Source organism: Drosophila obscura, unplaced genomic scaffold, assembly GCF_018151105.1.
Source record: "Drosophila obscura isolate BZ-5 IFL unplaced genomic scaffold, ASM1815110v1 contig_87, whole genome shotgun sequence".
NCBI lineage: Eukaryota > Metazoa > Arthropoda > Insecta > Diptera > Drosophilidae > Drosophila > Drosophila obscura.
This window is the reverse complement of record NW_024542880.1, coordinates 1,398,710-1,413,657: the sequence shown is the minus strand read 5'-3', so window position 1 is coordinate 1,413,657 and position 14,948 is coordinate 1,398,710. Positions and strand designations below refer to the sequence as shown.

The following is a 14,948-nucleotide window of genomic DNA, read 5'->3' as shown; positions in this document are numbered from 1 at the left end:
ATTTTGTATCAAATAGTGCCTCAGTTGTTCTTCTTAAAGCCTTAAATAATGTTGAATTTTGTCTCTCATGCTATCCCTCTCTTCGCAGCGAAATTGGCTAAGTCTAATGTCATATAGCTATTAGTTAATTTTTATAAGGATACCATAGAAGAAAACTAAATCATTTTTTATGAGCAGATAGTATACAATTTTGTTGATCATTGATATAAAATTGATTTTTTTCTTTTGAGCTTAACCGTACGACAAGTTATAGAGTTTCAAGCTAAAATTATATAGGTGTACGAATAATATGTGTGCTTACTGTACATATAGCAAAATTGGAATTGGTCACTGTAATTGTAAATGGGGTTGACTTACTAAATAATTCGTACCTTTAATTTTTTGTTACGACTTTAATGATAAGTATCTATGAGGTTGACATTTGATGTATAAATACAATAAAATTTTTTTTTAAATGGCAAAGTTAATTCCACATTAAAAATTATATAAAACATCAACTTAGGGTTGCTTTATTTTCAGGTATATCCATTCTATTGACAAGAATAAATAGATTTCTCGATTGACTCTATTTATCAAAAATTGACGTGCAGAAACTATTGGTCTTTTGACTTTTGAAATTTCGAACTTTAAATGAATTTCAAAGTTTAAATTTTGCACATAAAAAATTTAAACATACTCATGTTGTTCTCTTTGATAGAATTAACTAAGAATGATGTGCATTTCCTGCAGTTCCTGTTTTTTTGTCGAAGGTTCGTTGGCCATCTAGTATCTAGATCAGAAAAATAATTAATATTATAAAGTAATGAAAAAATATTGAGTTTAATCAAGGCAGACGAATGAATTTAGAAACGTATTCATTTAATTTCCTGGCATTCTTAACAGATTTGATTTTTAATCAAATTTAAAACAGTTTAAGCGTAGAGCATGTACACCTCACTACACTCGTCTCCAGCAAAAAATCTTCTGATCTAATTCAAGTTAAAAATATTTATATCTACTAGATACCCAAAAATCGTTGAGAACAAAATATTATTAAGCCCAGAATGAACTTAAAAAGTTTAAGCGCACCTGTTGTTTGGCTCATTGAAAACCTATGTACATATGTATCGATGAAAATCACGGCGTGTGTATAGTTCAAGAATGCATAAGCTGATATTATCTACTAGATAACAAAATCTGGTTGCTTCCGATCGGATAATTATAATAGCCTGAATAATAAAAAAAAGACTCTCACGCGTCGTTTGCACAAAGTAACAGGCACGAAGCATGTTGCCTGTTTAACGTTTTATTGATTTGCACTGAGAATAATTTAATTCATATATGGGCATTTCCAGAATGTGAAAAAGCCAAAATAAAACGGATGGGGATAAGATAGCAAAAAATACAAAAAAATTAATTAAGTTTAAATTCAATTTATAAAATAATATAGGGACAAAACTATGTGAAATTTGTTTTCATTGACTTATAATTTTGTTCTCAGCGTAGATCTTTCAATGGAAATGCCCATATAGCAAATCTTTTTTTGCGCATTAAAAAAATCTTTTTTAACATATCTTCCACTGTTCCCAAAGCCAATCGTTTTGCTGAAAATGTAGTTTTTGCAGTTTTGAAAAGATGTAAAGGCGATCTTGCAGATATATAAAAAGTTTTGGGGCGCAATCAATAACAGACTCGAATATTTTTGAAAATCAAAGTTCATAAATCTTTCAATTAGAAATATTAATAAAATTAGGTAACCCATAAAGAGTTTACGTATACGTATACGCTTTTGCTGTTACGGCTTGATGTCTATTGGCAGCCGTTTTCTTTTTTCTTAAAGTAGAAAAAGGCAACCCCAACTTTTTTTTATCGACTATATAACAATGAAATAAAATACATAATGACGTACACTAATAAAATTCTTCCTGGACTACATTTCTTTCAATAAATATGAGTCAAGCTTTAGTGAATATATATTTTGCTAAAATTAGCTATACCATTAGAGCCAAATACTTTTTTTTTTCTTAATTTAAAGACATTTTATATTCGATGTATGTATGTATACAATATTTAACAATATTGTATTGTTGGTCATTTCGTTATTACAAAGCCTTAAAAGGCAATGAATGCTCTGCATACTTTATAATGTGAGCCACTGTACACTGTAGACCCTAACTATGGATGTATGCTTATTGCTTTGGGCTTCAAGTTAAAGGGGCTTAGGGCGTCAGTATAAATATTATAAATTGTGAATTGAAGGATAGTGACTATGATCTCTGTTTTTTATAAATACATAAATATACGTAAATATATGCACATATGTATACATATTATCAAGCCTTAACATTAATAGTTGACAAATGTTTTTGGTAAGATTATTTAATAACAGACTCGAATATTTTTGAAAATCAAAGTTCATAAATCTTTCGATTAGAAATATTAATAAAATTACGTAATTAACCCCATGAAGAGTTTAAGATATTACGTATACTTTTTTGCTGTTACGGCTTGATGTCTATGTTGTTGCTAGATTATAGTGTTGGTAAGCATCAGACTAAACTGAAAAAAGTAGTAATGAAAATGTCAACAAGATTACCGTTTACGACAACGATAACATACACAAATGGCAATCATTTGCAAAGCCTTTTTTTCAAATTTTGCGCTTTCCCTCAATAAGAGTAATCATTTACATTTATAATTGGTGACTAAAAAAGGAATATAAAAATATTTATATATCGATGTTATTTGAATCTACAGTAAAGCAGGAAAATATTGTCAAAAGGAATAAAACTATAAACATAATATTCAGCTGTGATTATGTCTGGACGTTTATGTACTGTGTATATATATATTAGTCGCCTTGCGACATCAAGACTATCCTAGGGACCAGCATGAATACACAGAATATTTCAAATAATAGATACACTCGTACTTTCGCTAGTCTTACTAATTTTACTCAGGGACACTCGCATCGCCTTAAGTCACAAACAATTAGTGGAAGCATTACGCATAGCTAAATTCGTTGTTTAACTGTGTAAAATAACTTTTTAGGAAGAAACCTTTTTAGGTATGTGTGGGTTTGTATACTATGCATATCCGATCGTCTGTTCTGTTCCGCCTGTCCACACACCAGCGACGGTGTCGCTTATTGCGCACGACCTTATAGGCGAATGTAAAAATGCACGTATTGCAATATGTATGACATATATGCATACGCAAATAAATACTTTCAGACAGAAGGCAAAACGAATAGAGCTATTATTGACTTATCTTTTTCTTTGCCAGAAAAACAAAAGATTTAAAGCAGGTGGTAGTCGGACTCGGGTTAAATAACTGAGACGTGGTGTCTAAGTATTACTGTGCCACAGAGACTATTCGGCTGTGTTCATGCAGTTATTTCAGGCCATGACTTTTACGCACAAACACATGAATTTCATATATAGTAGGACACGTCCTGGTAACCTGACTAATGGGCACTGCCGCATATATACAAAATGTAAGTTTCAAGATTAACCGTATAAAACCAGGTAGACGCAATGCTACTTTATAATTATAAATACTCTACACGTAATTTGGAATAAAGTTTCTTAGTGCGGGTGTAGAAGAGAGATTATACATAGATTAGGTGATAAAGATTATTAAAGTCCGTGAAAAGACTAAGAAAGATTTCATGCATGGCATAATTAAAAAATTTCGGATTAACTGACACGGCACTCTAAACTAATGGGAATGATAATATCTTTTAACCAGATTTAAAATTTAAATTACAAAAAGTTTATTAATACTGTTGATAGGTGAGTGAAAGTATCTAACTGATATAAAATAACACATTTAAATTAGTATCCCAACTAAAACTAAAAGAATCAAAATAACAAAACATTTTTTTTACTGACTCAATTCAAACTCAAACGCGTCTTTTATTTAAATACGGTTTTTTAAATGCCAAAAAACTCAGAGCTTTGAGTAGATAAAATATATGCCACTGATATTTAAATATAACATGAGAAGATTAATTTGTATTTTGAACTATTACAGTTCAGTAGATACTGAACATAGACCCATACCGTATTTCAAAATATTACATATGAATTGGGGAATATTTTTTAAATCAGCAGTATGTGAATTCTGAAAAAATATTTGAAAAAATACCATAACCCAAAATCTATCCGAAAAAGTTAGTTTGTTCGAAGCGGAAAAATGGTGCTGACTGGTGTAACCAGGAAAAATATTTAAAAATATAAACTTAAACAAGATCCCTATTTAGAAGAAATAAAAAAAATGTTGTCTTGTAATATAAAATGTATAGTAATTTCATACTGCTACAGCTAAGTGACTGATTAAAGATAAACTACGTCGATTACAATTGAATACATTGTGAAAATAGTACAATAGTGCATGATGCTTAATTTCTGGGGGTGTGGCGTCTTGAATGTGTGAATGTGTTAAGTAAGTGTTTCATATCCTATGGTTGTTTTTGTTTTTTTGTCTTAAAAAGTAAAAGCTTTTGCATAACTAATGCCACTTATATGTATGAAATATAAGTTTGTGCGACCCTGCTATGCCAATATTAGCAATCATTCAAAAACAAAGTGCATGTTTATTAAACATTGTTTTTTTTATGGAAATATATCGTTGAAGGCTCGATTAATAACACTACTGGACAAACTGAAATTTTTTTTGCTTCGAACCAAACCAACTTTTTCTTATAGATTGGGAGCTTTACATTTTTTTTTAAGGAACTATGCTTTTTTTCAATGGCAGAACTTTTTTTAATGAATTTTTGTAATTTTTGTAATTTTGTAATTAATGAATTTTTTTAATTTTTGGCTGTAATTATTGTTGCCATTCTGAAATGCTGATTAATGCATCTATAAAGAAATCCATAAAATGATGATTCGAAATGAGTCGAAAAATAATTATCTCCTGGGTCTTTTACTTTTTGTGCATAGGCGTATTTATTCGGCGTCGTTAAAGGTATTGCTCATTAAAATCTATGAAGAGACGACTAATCTAAAATTGGTTGACCAAACCTCCGAAAATCACATTTTACCGTTGATGGCCCACCAAGCAATGCTTGTTTTAAAATTTTTTATTTTTATATGCAGCAAAATTGGCATTACATACCAAGTAAACAAACATTGCTTTGTGATATGAGGTTAGGTACATTTACTACAAAAATCGTACTGTTGGCAATCTTTAAACTCTTTTATTTATTAGTAGCTTATTTTTTTAGAAATAGATGCGGCTAAAAAGTTCATGTCTGAAAATAAAACCATACAATACGAACCTTTTTTTTTTTAAATCCAAAATTGCAGTAATTGTAAAAATGTTCAAAATTTATACTTTGACTCGCTATATCTTCATGTGTATCTATTCTATCACCACGAATACAAAATCCTCTGAAAGGTGCTACGATTTTCTTGTAAGCCTTATGTTTTTTGTTGACAGCCGTCTCTCCATAGATTTTAATGAGCAATAAAAATCATCATTTTTGCATTTGAAAGTTAAATTGTTCCCAAACGGTAAGGTAAAATCAAAAAGGGAATGGGTTTTAGTTATTGCTGCATTTTTTTGCAACTAAATGTAAGATACATAAGTTATGCGAAAAAATAAAGCGCTACCTCTGAAACTAGCTTAAAAAATAACAGTTTTCTAAAATTAACAAAAAAATTGTGCCATAGATAAAAAATTAGCACTAAGCATGTTTTAATCGTCAAAATCTATAAAAAAAGTTCGTTTGATTCGAAGCGGCAAAATGATGTCGGGTAGTGTAATTCAGGGACTCTTGCCTGGGTAAACCAAGAATTACTCAAGGAGTATAGGGATATTTTTTTGGTAAATTGATGTGTATAGCATCCAGAAAGAAGCTTTTCTGACAATATAAAGTATGTTGTGGCGGCTTGATTTGGCTATCGATAAATCTCTGTTAACCATAACATAGGAATTTTGGTATGAGCTGGCACTAACGCGTGGGTATAACAGCAGTAAATTTGGCGCTTAACAGTACAAAGAGTAAACAAATTCACAAAAATGGATTCCAGAGCTCCTTGAAATGAAAAGTATGACTTTTTCCTGAAAAGTAAAACGCAAAGTGAATGTGAAAACCGGAGCCTGCCTGATTGTATAGAATCATAAGATTACATATATACTGACTAGGCGGCCCTTGCCTCACAACGTTTTAGCTCTTTTTGAATAATTTCTGCAGCGGTATTTCTCTCAAAGTGAGCACATTTTGGAGTTATCTAAATCTTTTGGTGTTATTGAGTTGATATTTTTTGTCAAATCCACTTTGAATGTATATCTATTCTAGTGTGTTGAATCAAGTGTGTTATAAATTTGCATGAACTAGTGAGTGCCCTGGGGAATCGGGCTTGCTGGTTTTTTTTGTTTTATAGTTTTGAATACTTAGATAGTTCATTAAGAGTTAAGAGTTAAGGGGCATTAGATTTGTGGTCGAAAAACACAGTATCGTAGAGAAGGACCATATCTACCAGATTGTTAAATCTGTTTCAGATCGGACTATTATTATAACCAGAATGAAAAAATTTAATTTTCAGTGGCTATCCCGACCCTTTCCATCTCTGTCGCGCTACTTTCTCTGTACATTCTCTCTTTCGCTCACACACTCTTCATCAGTTTACGCCCTCTGGCGGATTTATAAGAAGACAGTTGTAGATGAAGAATTAAATATGAAGAAATGTAAACAGATAAAGTATTTAAAAATACCACATAAATCATAAGCTCACATATAAACTGACTTTGTGCGGGTATAAAAGTAGATTCCTGGCCACAGCAGCGACTCACATCGTTCCCATTTATTTTATTTTATTATTAACTAGTGCCTTGGCCACTCTTCACTTTGGAAAATTGGGGTTGCTGGGATGAGAAGTGAGTCGAATAATACGTTTGCCGTGCTTCAAATATGCCGATTCCTAAATATTAAAATAAAAACAAACGCAATAAAGCTCCATCGCTCAGCGGTCCTTTACATGAAGGCGGTGGTAGCTCTCCGAGAGGTCTACCCATAATCCTTTTCAGTTAAACACATATTACCTCACCTTTATTATTAAAAATCGTAAGGAGGTCCTGGACCTCACACTTGCCTCTCACAAAATACAGAAGAACATAGTATTCTGGAGGGGCCATTAAGAACACTCCTTAAGTTAAGAGATTTTCGAGAACCGTATTATAATGAATGTTCACACATGAACATGGGCACGATTTCTTCTAATCGTACCTTAGACCTACGTACCATAGTACCATAGTTGGCCATATGGCGCTGAGATCATAGTATAAATGTACCGCTCAACTAAATAAATATGCAACAGGAACCGGAATGTATCTATAGCTCATATGATAAAACCATTAATATGAGCATTGACTCATATAATATCTGTAGAACTTAGGTAACAATTGTAACTATCAAAACTATATAAACTGCACATTTTACCAAATAAAACCAGTACTCATCGAAATCTCAGTAGCTGAACATTTTTTTTGGTGGAAATCGTTCCCCAGTAAGAATAGTTCGTGTTAACAGCTTAAAAACCCTTTAAACTGGTCCCAAGGATTGGGCATCTCCAGTAGGCCAAAATAATCCATCGTTAACAAGAAATCCCAGTGTTTATTACGCTCGGCGATAAGCGACTTCCGTGGGTAAAGGATATTTACTGAGGCTTGCAGTGAGGCGCTTAGGAAATGCTGGCAAAACGAGGGGCCGGAAGAAACCGGAATAAACGCAAAGTACTGAAGACAAAATTAAGTAGGGAGTACACTTTGGTGGCCCTTCTGCAGCATGATGGAGTATGCTGATGATGTTGCCATAGAATTCTCGGGGAAACTTCTATAGACGCTAGCGAGTGTATGACAACTACTCTCAAAAAACTGTCTCAAGTGTGAGTCCGTCCAAAGCGGAACTAGTGCTTTTCACTAGGAAGTACAAAATTCCGACAGTAACATCCCCAAAAACTCGTTGACGTAACGCTAGTCTTTAGGAACGATGCCAAGTATCTGTGACTGATCCTCTACAGAAAGCTCGATGGGAAACTGAGCATAAAGGAAAGGGTGTATAAAGGTACATTCCTTGGAAAAAAAAAAACCATCGGACTTAAATGGGGAATTACCCCATATATAGTTTGGGAGTGGCATGGAGTGTTGTTTTTATGGCCGACCCTAGACAAAAAAAAAATGTTTAAATAAACTGAGTCGAATTTAACGCATGGCAGAGCTATGTATTACTCGCGGGCTACGCACTATCCCAGGCTAAGCACTCGATACCATGATGTACCTGTGGAGCTCATGGGAAAAAAGGTTGCAACACTTTCCACTCTCAGAATGAAAGAATCCCAAAATTGGAAAATATCCGCATTTCGGCACTCGGGCATCTTGAAAAGACTCCCACAATTACCAGTGAGAACAGATTTCTGTTTCCCGAGTGATCACTTCTTGACGCCTTTCCAGGTTTTAATCCCACTTAGGGAGGACTGGGAGATGAGCTTACCAGGATCTGCAAGTGCAGCCCATATTAACATTGATGGCTCAAAGTAAGACGGCCGCTTGGACGGTCATTGCTTCAGGCTCCTGGATCATTGTGCTGTGTTTCAAGCGGGGGCTGTAGCAATCAAAAAGGCCATTTCTATTGTCTCCGAGCTCTCTTTACACAGATACTTAGTGGGCGTCGGACAGCAAAGCAGCTATCAAAGCCCTTGATATTGGCAGATTGGCATATTCGCCATCAGACTGTCAATCCCTCACAATGATTTCTGCAGATGTCGGGACGAGGAAGAGAAGGCGTCGGTTCCCAACTTTTCCTGTCACTACCGGCCCTGGAAATCCGTAGATTTCGGCTTCTTGGGGCTCCTTTCCTCACGGACATTTCGGACCTATCAGAAACACAGCCAGGGATCTGGTCCAAATATATCCAAGCCACCGGATGGGACTGACCTTACTTCACAAGATACTGCCTTTACCTAACATAACCTAAGGTCGTGGAAAGCCCTTATTACGTTGGAATTGATCAATGCTTAAGAAATTATTTAAATAACCACATAAAATGAATAAAAAACGAGAAGGAACGTGTGAGTCGCTTCTGGGGACGCGACTCTACATATACCCGTACTCAGTCAGCATATACATTTTTGAGCATATAATTATTTAGAATTAAAAAAAAAAAAAATTTTACATTTTAAATTTGTTTGCTACATCTGTTATCTACATCTACATATTCAATGTATATTCTACATCTAACATGTATATTCTACATGTACCATTTAGATTCTACATCTCCTCCGCTAGGGGTTGCTCGTGCACTGAACGCGGCAGAATGTGCGAGCGAGAAGGAAAATGAGTTGCGTTGTTGGGGTCAGGAGGGGGCAGGGGAAGCAACAGAAAATTAATTTCTTCATTCTGGCTATAATTATGATCCGATCTAGTTCGGATTTGGCAATCTGTTAAATATGGGCATTCTCTACGATACTGCGTTTAGTTTTATCGTGTCTTTAAAATTGTGCCTGCCACAGATTTTCGTTCTTTGTGGTGGCGGAAGGGGGCGGGGCGAAATTATGAAATACACTTGTAGCAGTGTGATATCACATGAGTCTGGAAACCAAATTTGGTTACCCTAACTCTTATAGTCTCTGAGATCCAGGCGCTCAGCAAGACGGACGGACGGACGGACGGACGGACAGACTCGGCTATTGATGCTGATCAAGAATATATATACTTTATGGGGTCGGAAAATTTTCCTTCTCTGCGTTACACACATCCACTTTTACCACAAATCTAATATACCCCTTAACTCTTTTTTGAGTACGGGTATAAATATATGATAAAAATATGTTTTTTTTTGTATATACATATGTGTTCGGCGGCATATTGAACGGTATTTTATACATATAAAATTACTTGTCAGGGCTCAGCCGCGATTTATCATTCATATAATTTAGTTAATATTTAAAATCGTGTAAAAGAACACAATAATAACACTATTCAACACCATTTATACTCGTAGAACCAAACCAATTTGTATACCCGGTACTCGAAGAGTTAAAGGGTATATAAGACTTTTGGTCGAAGTGGATGAGCGTAAAGCACTGAAGAAAACGTTTCCGAGCCGATAAAAAATATATATTCTTGATCAGCATCAGTAGCTCAGTGGATATATCCATGTCTGTCAGTCCGTCCGTCCATCTCGTAAGCGCCTAGATCTCAAATTTGTTTCTGCAGCTGTGAGTCGCTGCTTTCCCTATCGTTTCTGATAAAAAAAATAACCCAAAATCATTAATTTTGAACTTGAAAGCTGTATATTTCCCAGAAGACAAGCTGAACCTAAAAAATTTACAGGTCCACTTTATAGCTGCGCTTATTAGCTTTTAAGAATGGCAAACTTTATTACAACCAAATGCAAGATACTTATGTTATGTGCAAAAAAAAGCTTTACAAAAATCCCATTATTTTTAATTCTTTAAAAAAAGGTCTGCTGTAGAAAAAAAAACGAGAAGGAACGTTGTGAGTCGCTTCTGTAGACGCAACTCTACTTTAATACCCGTACTCGCTACCTCCGGAAAAAGCTTTAAAAAAATCCATTTATTTTTATTCTTAAAAAAAAGGTCTGCCGTAGAAAAAAAAAAAAAAAGGAATGTGTGAGTCGCTTCTGGGGACGCGACTCTACTAATACCCGTACTCAGTCAGTATATACATTTTTGAGCTTATGATTTTGTAAAATTTTAGAATTAAAAAAAAAATATTTACATTTTAAATTTTTTTGCTACATCTGCTGTCTACATCTACAATGTATATTATAGATACATATACGAAATTTTGAAATACAGTTGTAGCAGCGTGATATCACATAAGTCTGGAAACAAAATTTGGTAGACGACAAACAAGACGGACAGACGGAGGGACAGACAGACATGGCTATATCTACTCGGCTATTGATGCTGATCAAGAATATACATATATACTTAATGGCAGGGGTACCGAGGCCCATTGCTCCGTGAGCTCTTTTGTTTTTGTAATTGCTCCCAGCGGTGAAAACCAATTCTTGTATCCATACACAGCTTGTGCTGCGTACCAGCATACCGAAAGCCCAACACTTGCAAACAACTTTGTGTGTATGCGATGCGATGCGTAGATAGGTAGAGACAGACAGAGAGAGCGAGTCCGAGGTTGGGGAGTCAGTTATGGGAAATTATTTTTTTTTTATTTTGGCTATAATAATGACCCGATCAGATCCAAATTCTGAAATAATCTAGACAATAAATATATTTTTAATAATTCTGGTTGCTCGCTTTTTTTCTCGTGTCTTCAAAATTGTAGATGCGTAAAATTTCGCCAATTTTTGTAGTGTTGTGGAGCTTGGCAGAATCTTTAAATATGTTTGCAGCAGTCTGTCAGTCAGTTAAATAAATTTGCACACACAGTTTGGTTAATGTAGAGTCTACAGTTTAGAGTCTAGACTCCCACAGGTGGAAGACGGGAGCACAGAAGGAGGGACGGAAACGCTTTCTTCTGGAAGTTACATACACATGTAAAAAAAAAACTATTATATATCTGTATCCTTATAGTATATGTATGCCTTTTCTCTTTAAGTACCGGGCTTACAAATTTATTGAACATTTTTCTCAGTTTATAAAAATAAATAGGTAGAAATTAATTTTTAAGTCTCAAACAAATAAAACATATTTTCATTATGAATTGTTGAGTCTGTCAGAAAAGCTCGGATTAGTTTCCGTTTGAAAAATGTTTTACAACTCATCGTATTTACTCAGAGCGTGATCACACTAGCCGAAAACATTACTAGAAGCTCTGAAAAAAACAAACCCACTGTAGCGGTGAAAGTGCGCATGCCTCTGGCTTAACTATGCGAGAACTTTAAAAGATCACCATATATCGGGGGCCGGCAACGTCGTATGCAATGTGCATAGGAAAATATCTTGGGCTGCGCAGTCGACACCAGAGAACTGCAAAAATCACATTTTTCTTGATTTACTCATGAGCTAAAGTTTTTACTCACATGGAATCGGTCAAAAATACTCAGCGTTGATTAAACTCAACTTGCGCTGTCAGACGCTTCTTCCGAATCACTTTCTTGCTTTACTCATATATAATCACTAAAAATACTCAGCGTTGAATAAACTCAGCTCACAAATCGCAGTTTCGTATACAATACAATCATATCCAACATGTATGTGAAAGGGTTTACACGCATACATGCAAAGTCGATGCCAACAGATTCGACCCAAAGAGCCGAACGGTGCAAAATTTCCAGCCGAAGAGGTCTTCGTACACATGTGCATGGCTGTGTGCCGACCGCTTCTTGACTTGAATAAAATCAACGAGCGGAGGTTACTCATTTGCGTTTTTGCTCATAATCATTACGATCATTGCTGAGCCGAAGTAACGGACACCCAAAACACCCGAAAAACGAACGTGCTTTCTCAATGATAGCGCCTTCTTTCACACATAACTTGACTATCTTACATCTGGTTTTAATAAATATTTCCATTCTGATCAGATGCAGCTATGAAGTGGACCCGAAGAAAAACCATAAATTTTGCATTGAAAAACTTAATATTTCCCAGACTGTAAGCTAGAGCTACACAATGTTCAGGTCCACTTCATAGCTGCATTTATCGAATGATCAGAATGGCAAAAATGATTACAACCATATATAAGATACTTAAGTTATGTGAAAAAAAGCGCTACCTCTGAAAAAAAACATTAATAAAAACCATTTATCCTTGAAAAACCATTTTTGATAGAAAAAAAATTTCATTAAGCTTGTTTAAGCCCCAAATCTGTGAAAAAAAGTTGGTTAAGTTGGAAGAGGACAAATTTTGTCAGGTAGTGTAATTAGCCAATTCATAGAAAAAACGAGAAGGAACGTTGTGAGTCGCTGTTGTGGCGCGACTCTACTTTTATACCCGTACTCAGTCAGTTTATAAATATATGAGCTTATGATATGGGGAATTTTAATACATTTTAATTTTATTTGCTACATCTGTCATCTACATCCACAATGTTTATTCTACATCTACAATGTAAGAGCGAGGGTTTAGCTCCTGAAAATGAATTTCTTCATTCTGGCTATAATAATGACAAGATCTTATCCCGATTCGTCAATCTGGTAGATATGGTCATTCTCTACGCTACTGCGATTTTTTTTTTCGTATCTTTAAAATTGTGAATGGCGTGGCAAAAGTTTGAAACAAACTTGATTCAGTGTGATATCACATGAGTCTGGAAAGCAAACTTGGTTGTCCTAGCTCTTATAGTCTCTGAGATCCAGGCGACAAACAAGACGGACGGACGGACTGACGGACAGACATTGCTCTATCGACTCGGCTATTGAAGCTGATCAAGAATATATATACTTTATGGGGTCGGAAACGTTTCCTTCTCTGCGTTACACACATCCACTTTTACCACATATGTGTGTAATGTACGGTTCGAGTACGGTTTTAAAAATATATCTATCAGTTCAACTCAGCCAACAATGAACTCACACTGCGTAGCTGATGATTTTTATAAGATCAGATCATATAATATAATAAGATATGTAAGTACATACTATAGTACGTTGTGGACTGATGAGGTAATTGTGTTAGAAATTATATATTGTGAAGGCTTGGGCAGTCAGAAGTGCTTTAATGAAGCTTAAATGAAAATAAAAATGATAATAACGCTCATGTACTTAACATTACAACACAGAAAATATATATCAAAATGCAAAAAAAATAAAAAAAAAATGGACTGTTTTTCTTTCCATATTTTAACAAGTATTGTTTTGTACTTTTGAAAATTATTTTCAAGTTAATTTTTGTTGTTTTTTGTGGTTTTAATTTGTATTTTTATTAAGAGCTGGCTTTTTCATTACTTCTTTTCAACTAACCTCAGACACAGGGAGAAGTTTCTATGTACTACAACTGACCTGTAGCACAATGCCATTAAGGTGAATGTTATAAAAACGAACCCTACAACTGACATTAGAACACCGACTAGGAACACTGTATTTGAGCCGTGGTAGTTCTCTATACGAGACATATTTAGCCGTTTGTTTCGATATGTGCGCATATGATTTAAAATTTGTGTGTGATTTGTGTGTTAGAATACGAAAGTTGCGGATTTCGTTTAATTGACCAGCCGTGTTTTCCCACACACATAATGTGGCATACAGATTTAATTTATTATTGTTTTGATTTACGTTGTGACACGCCAGGTGATTTATTGAATTTGCCGTTGCAGAGAATTCGTCGTTTTTATTATTACAGTTGGGTTGTGGGTTGGCCGAAAAAAAACAAGCAAACAAACAAATTTTGTACGCATTGTGAGAAAACAGAATTACAAAATCTATATAAACTATCATAGCTAAGTGGGCCATAATGTACACACAAATTTTGTGGATCTTAATTGATTTATATATGTATGTACGTATGACTTTAAACATAAATATGTATATTTAGGAACCAAAACACGCACACGTAGAAGCTTTCCACCCTAGCGCATTTATTTTTGCCAAGAAGTTCAGCCTGAAAATTAACGTATTAACGTAGTGCAACCAAAACAGAACTATTTTCACAATTGCACTGCAGTAAACATTTTTTTTTATTATTATTATGATTTTAGTATTCTGTTTTTTTTTTCGTTTGTTTTACTATGACAATGGTAATCTTTTTTCTTCTTTTAATCTAAATATAATGGATAAAATGTTCAGTATAAAAGTTTGCAGACTTAAATATTTTTGGTATCCCATCCCAGGATTTTGCTGAAAAAGAATAGAAATTTTTTGAAAAAAACCTTAAAATGTTAAAAAACATTTTAATTATAGAATAGATAACAACTAATATTAACCCATACAGACTAATGGGCCTATTAAACAATTTATGCTTCGCTATTTAAAACAGTCTTCACAGTGATCCTCTCAATCGAATTATTTGCTGAAGACTCATTTTAGATGCAACAAACAT

General features: G+C 34.4%; 1 protein-coding gene across 16 annotated transcripts in view; it reads right to left on the bottom strand.

Annotated features, from left to right (window-relative positions):
• LOC111075401 (disintegrin and metalloproteinase domain-containing protein 11) overlaps positions 1 to 14,948 on the bottom strand; it is a 264,670-nt gene that overhangs the window by 56,153 nt on the left and 193,569 nt on the right. For 10 of the 16 annotated variants that reach the window (XM_022368691.2, XM_041595880.1, XM_041595881.1 and 7 more), the window contains one exon: positions 13,874 to 14,012. The exons of 2 other annotated variants lie outside the window; for them this stretch is intronic. In XM_022368691.2, the coding sequence (XP_022224383.1) occupies positions 13,895 to 14,012 (118 nt within the window). In that variant the 3' untranslated portion in view covers positions 13,874 to 13,894. Of the gene's footprint in view, positions 1 to 13,873; positions 14,013 to 14,712; positions 14,747 to 14,948 lie in introns of those variants that run through there. 4 more of the 16 variants (XM_041595882.1, XM_022368686.2, XM_022368694.2 and 1 more) reach the window with 3 other exon arrangements.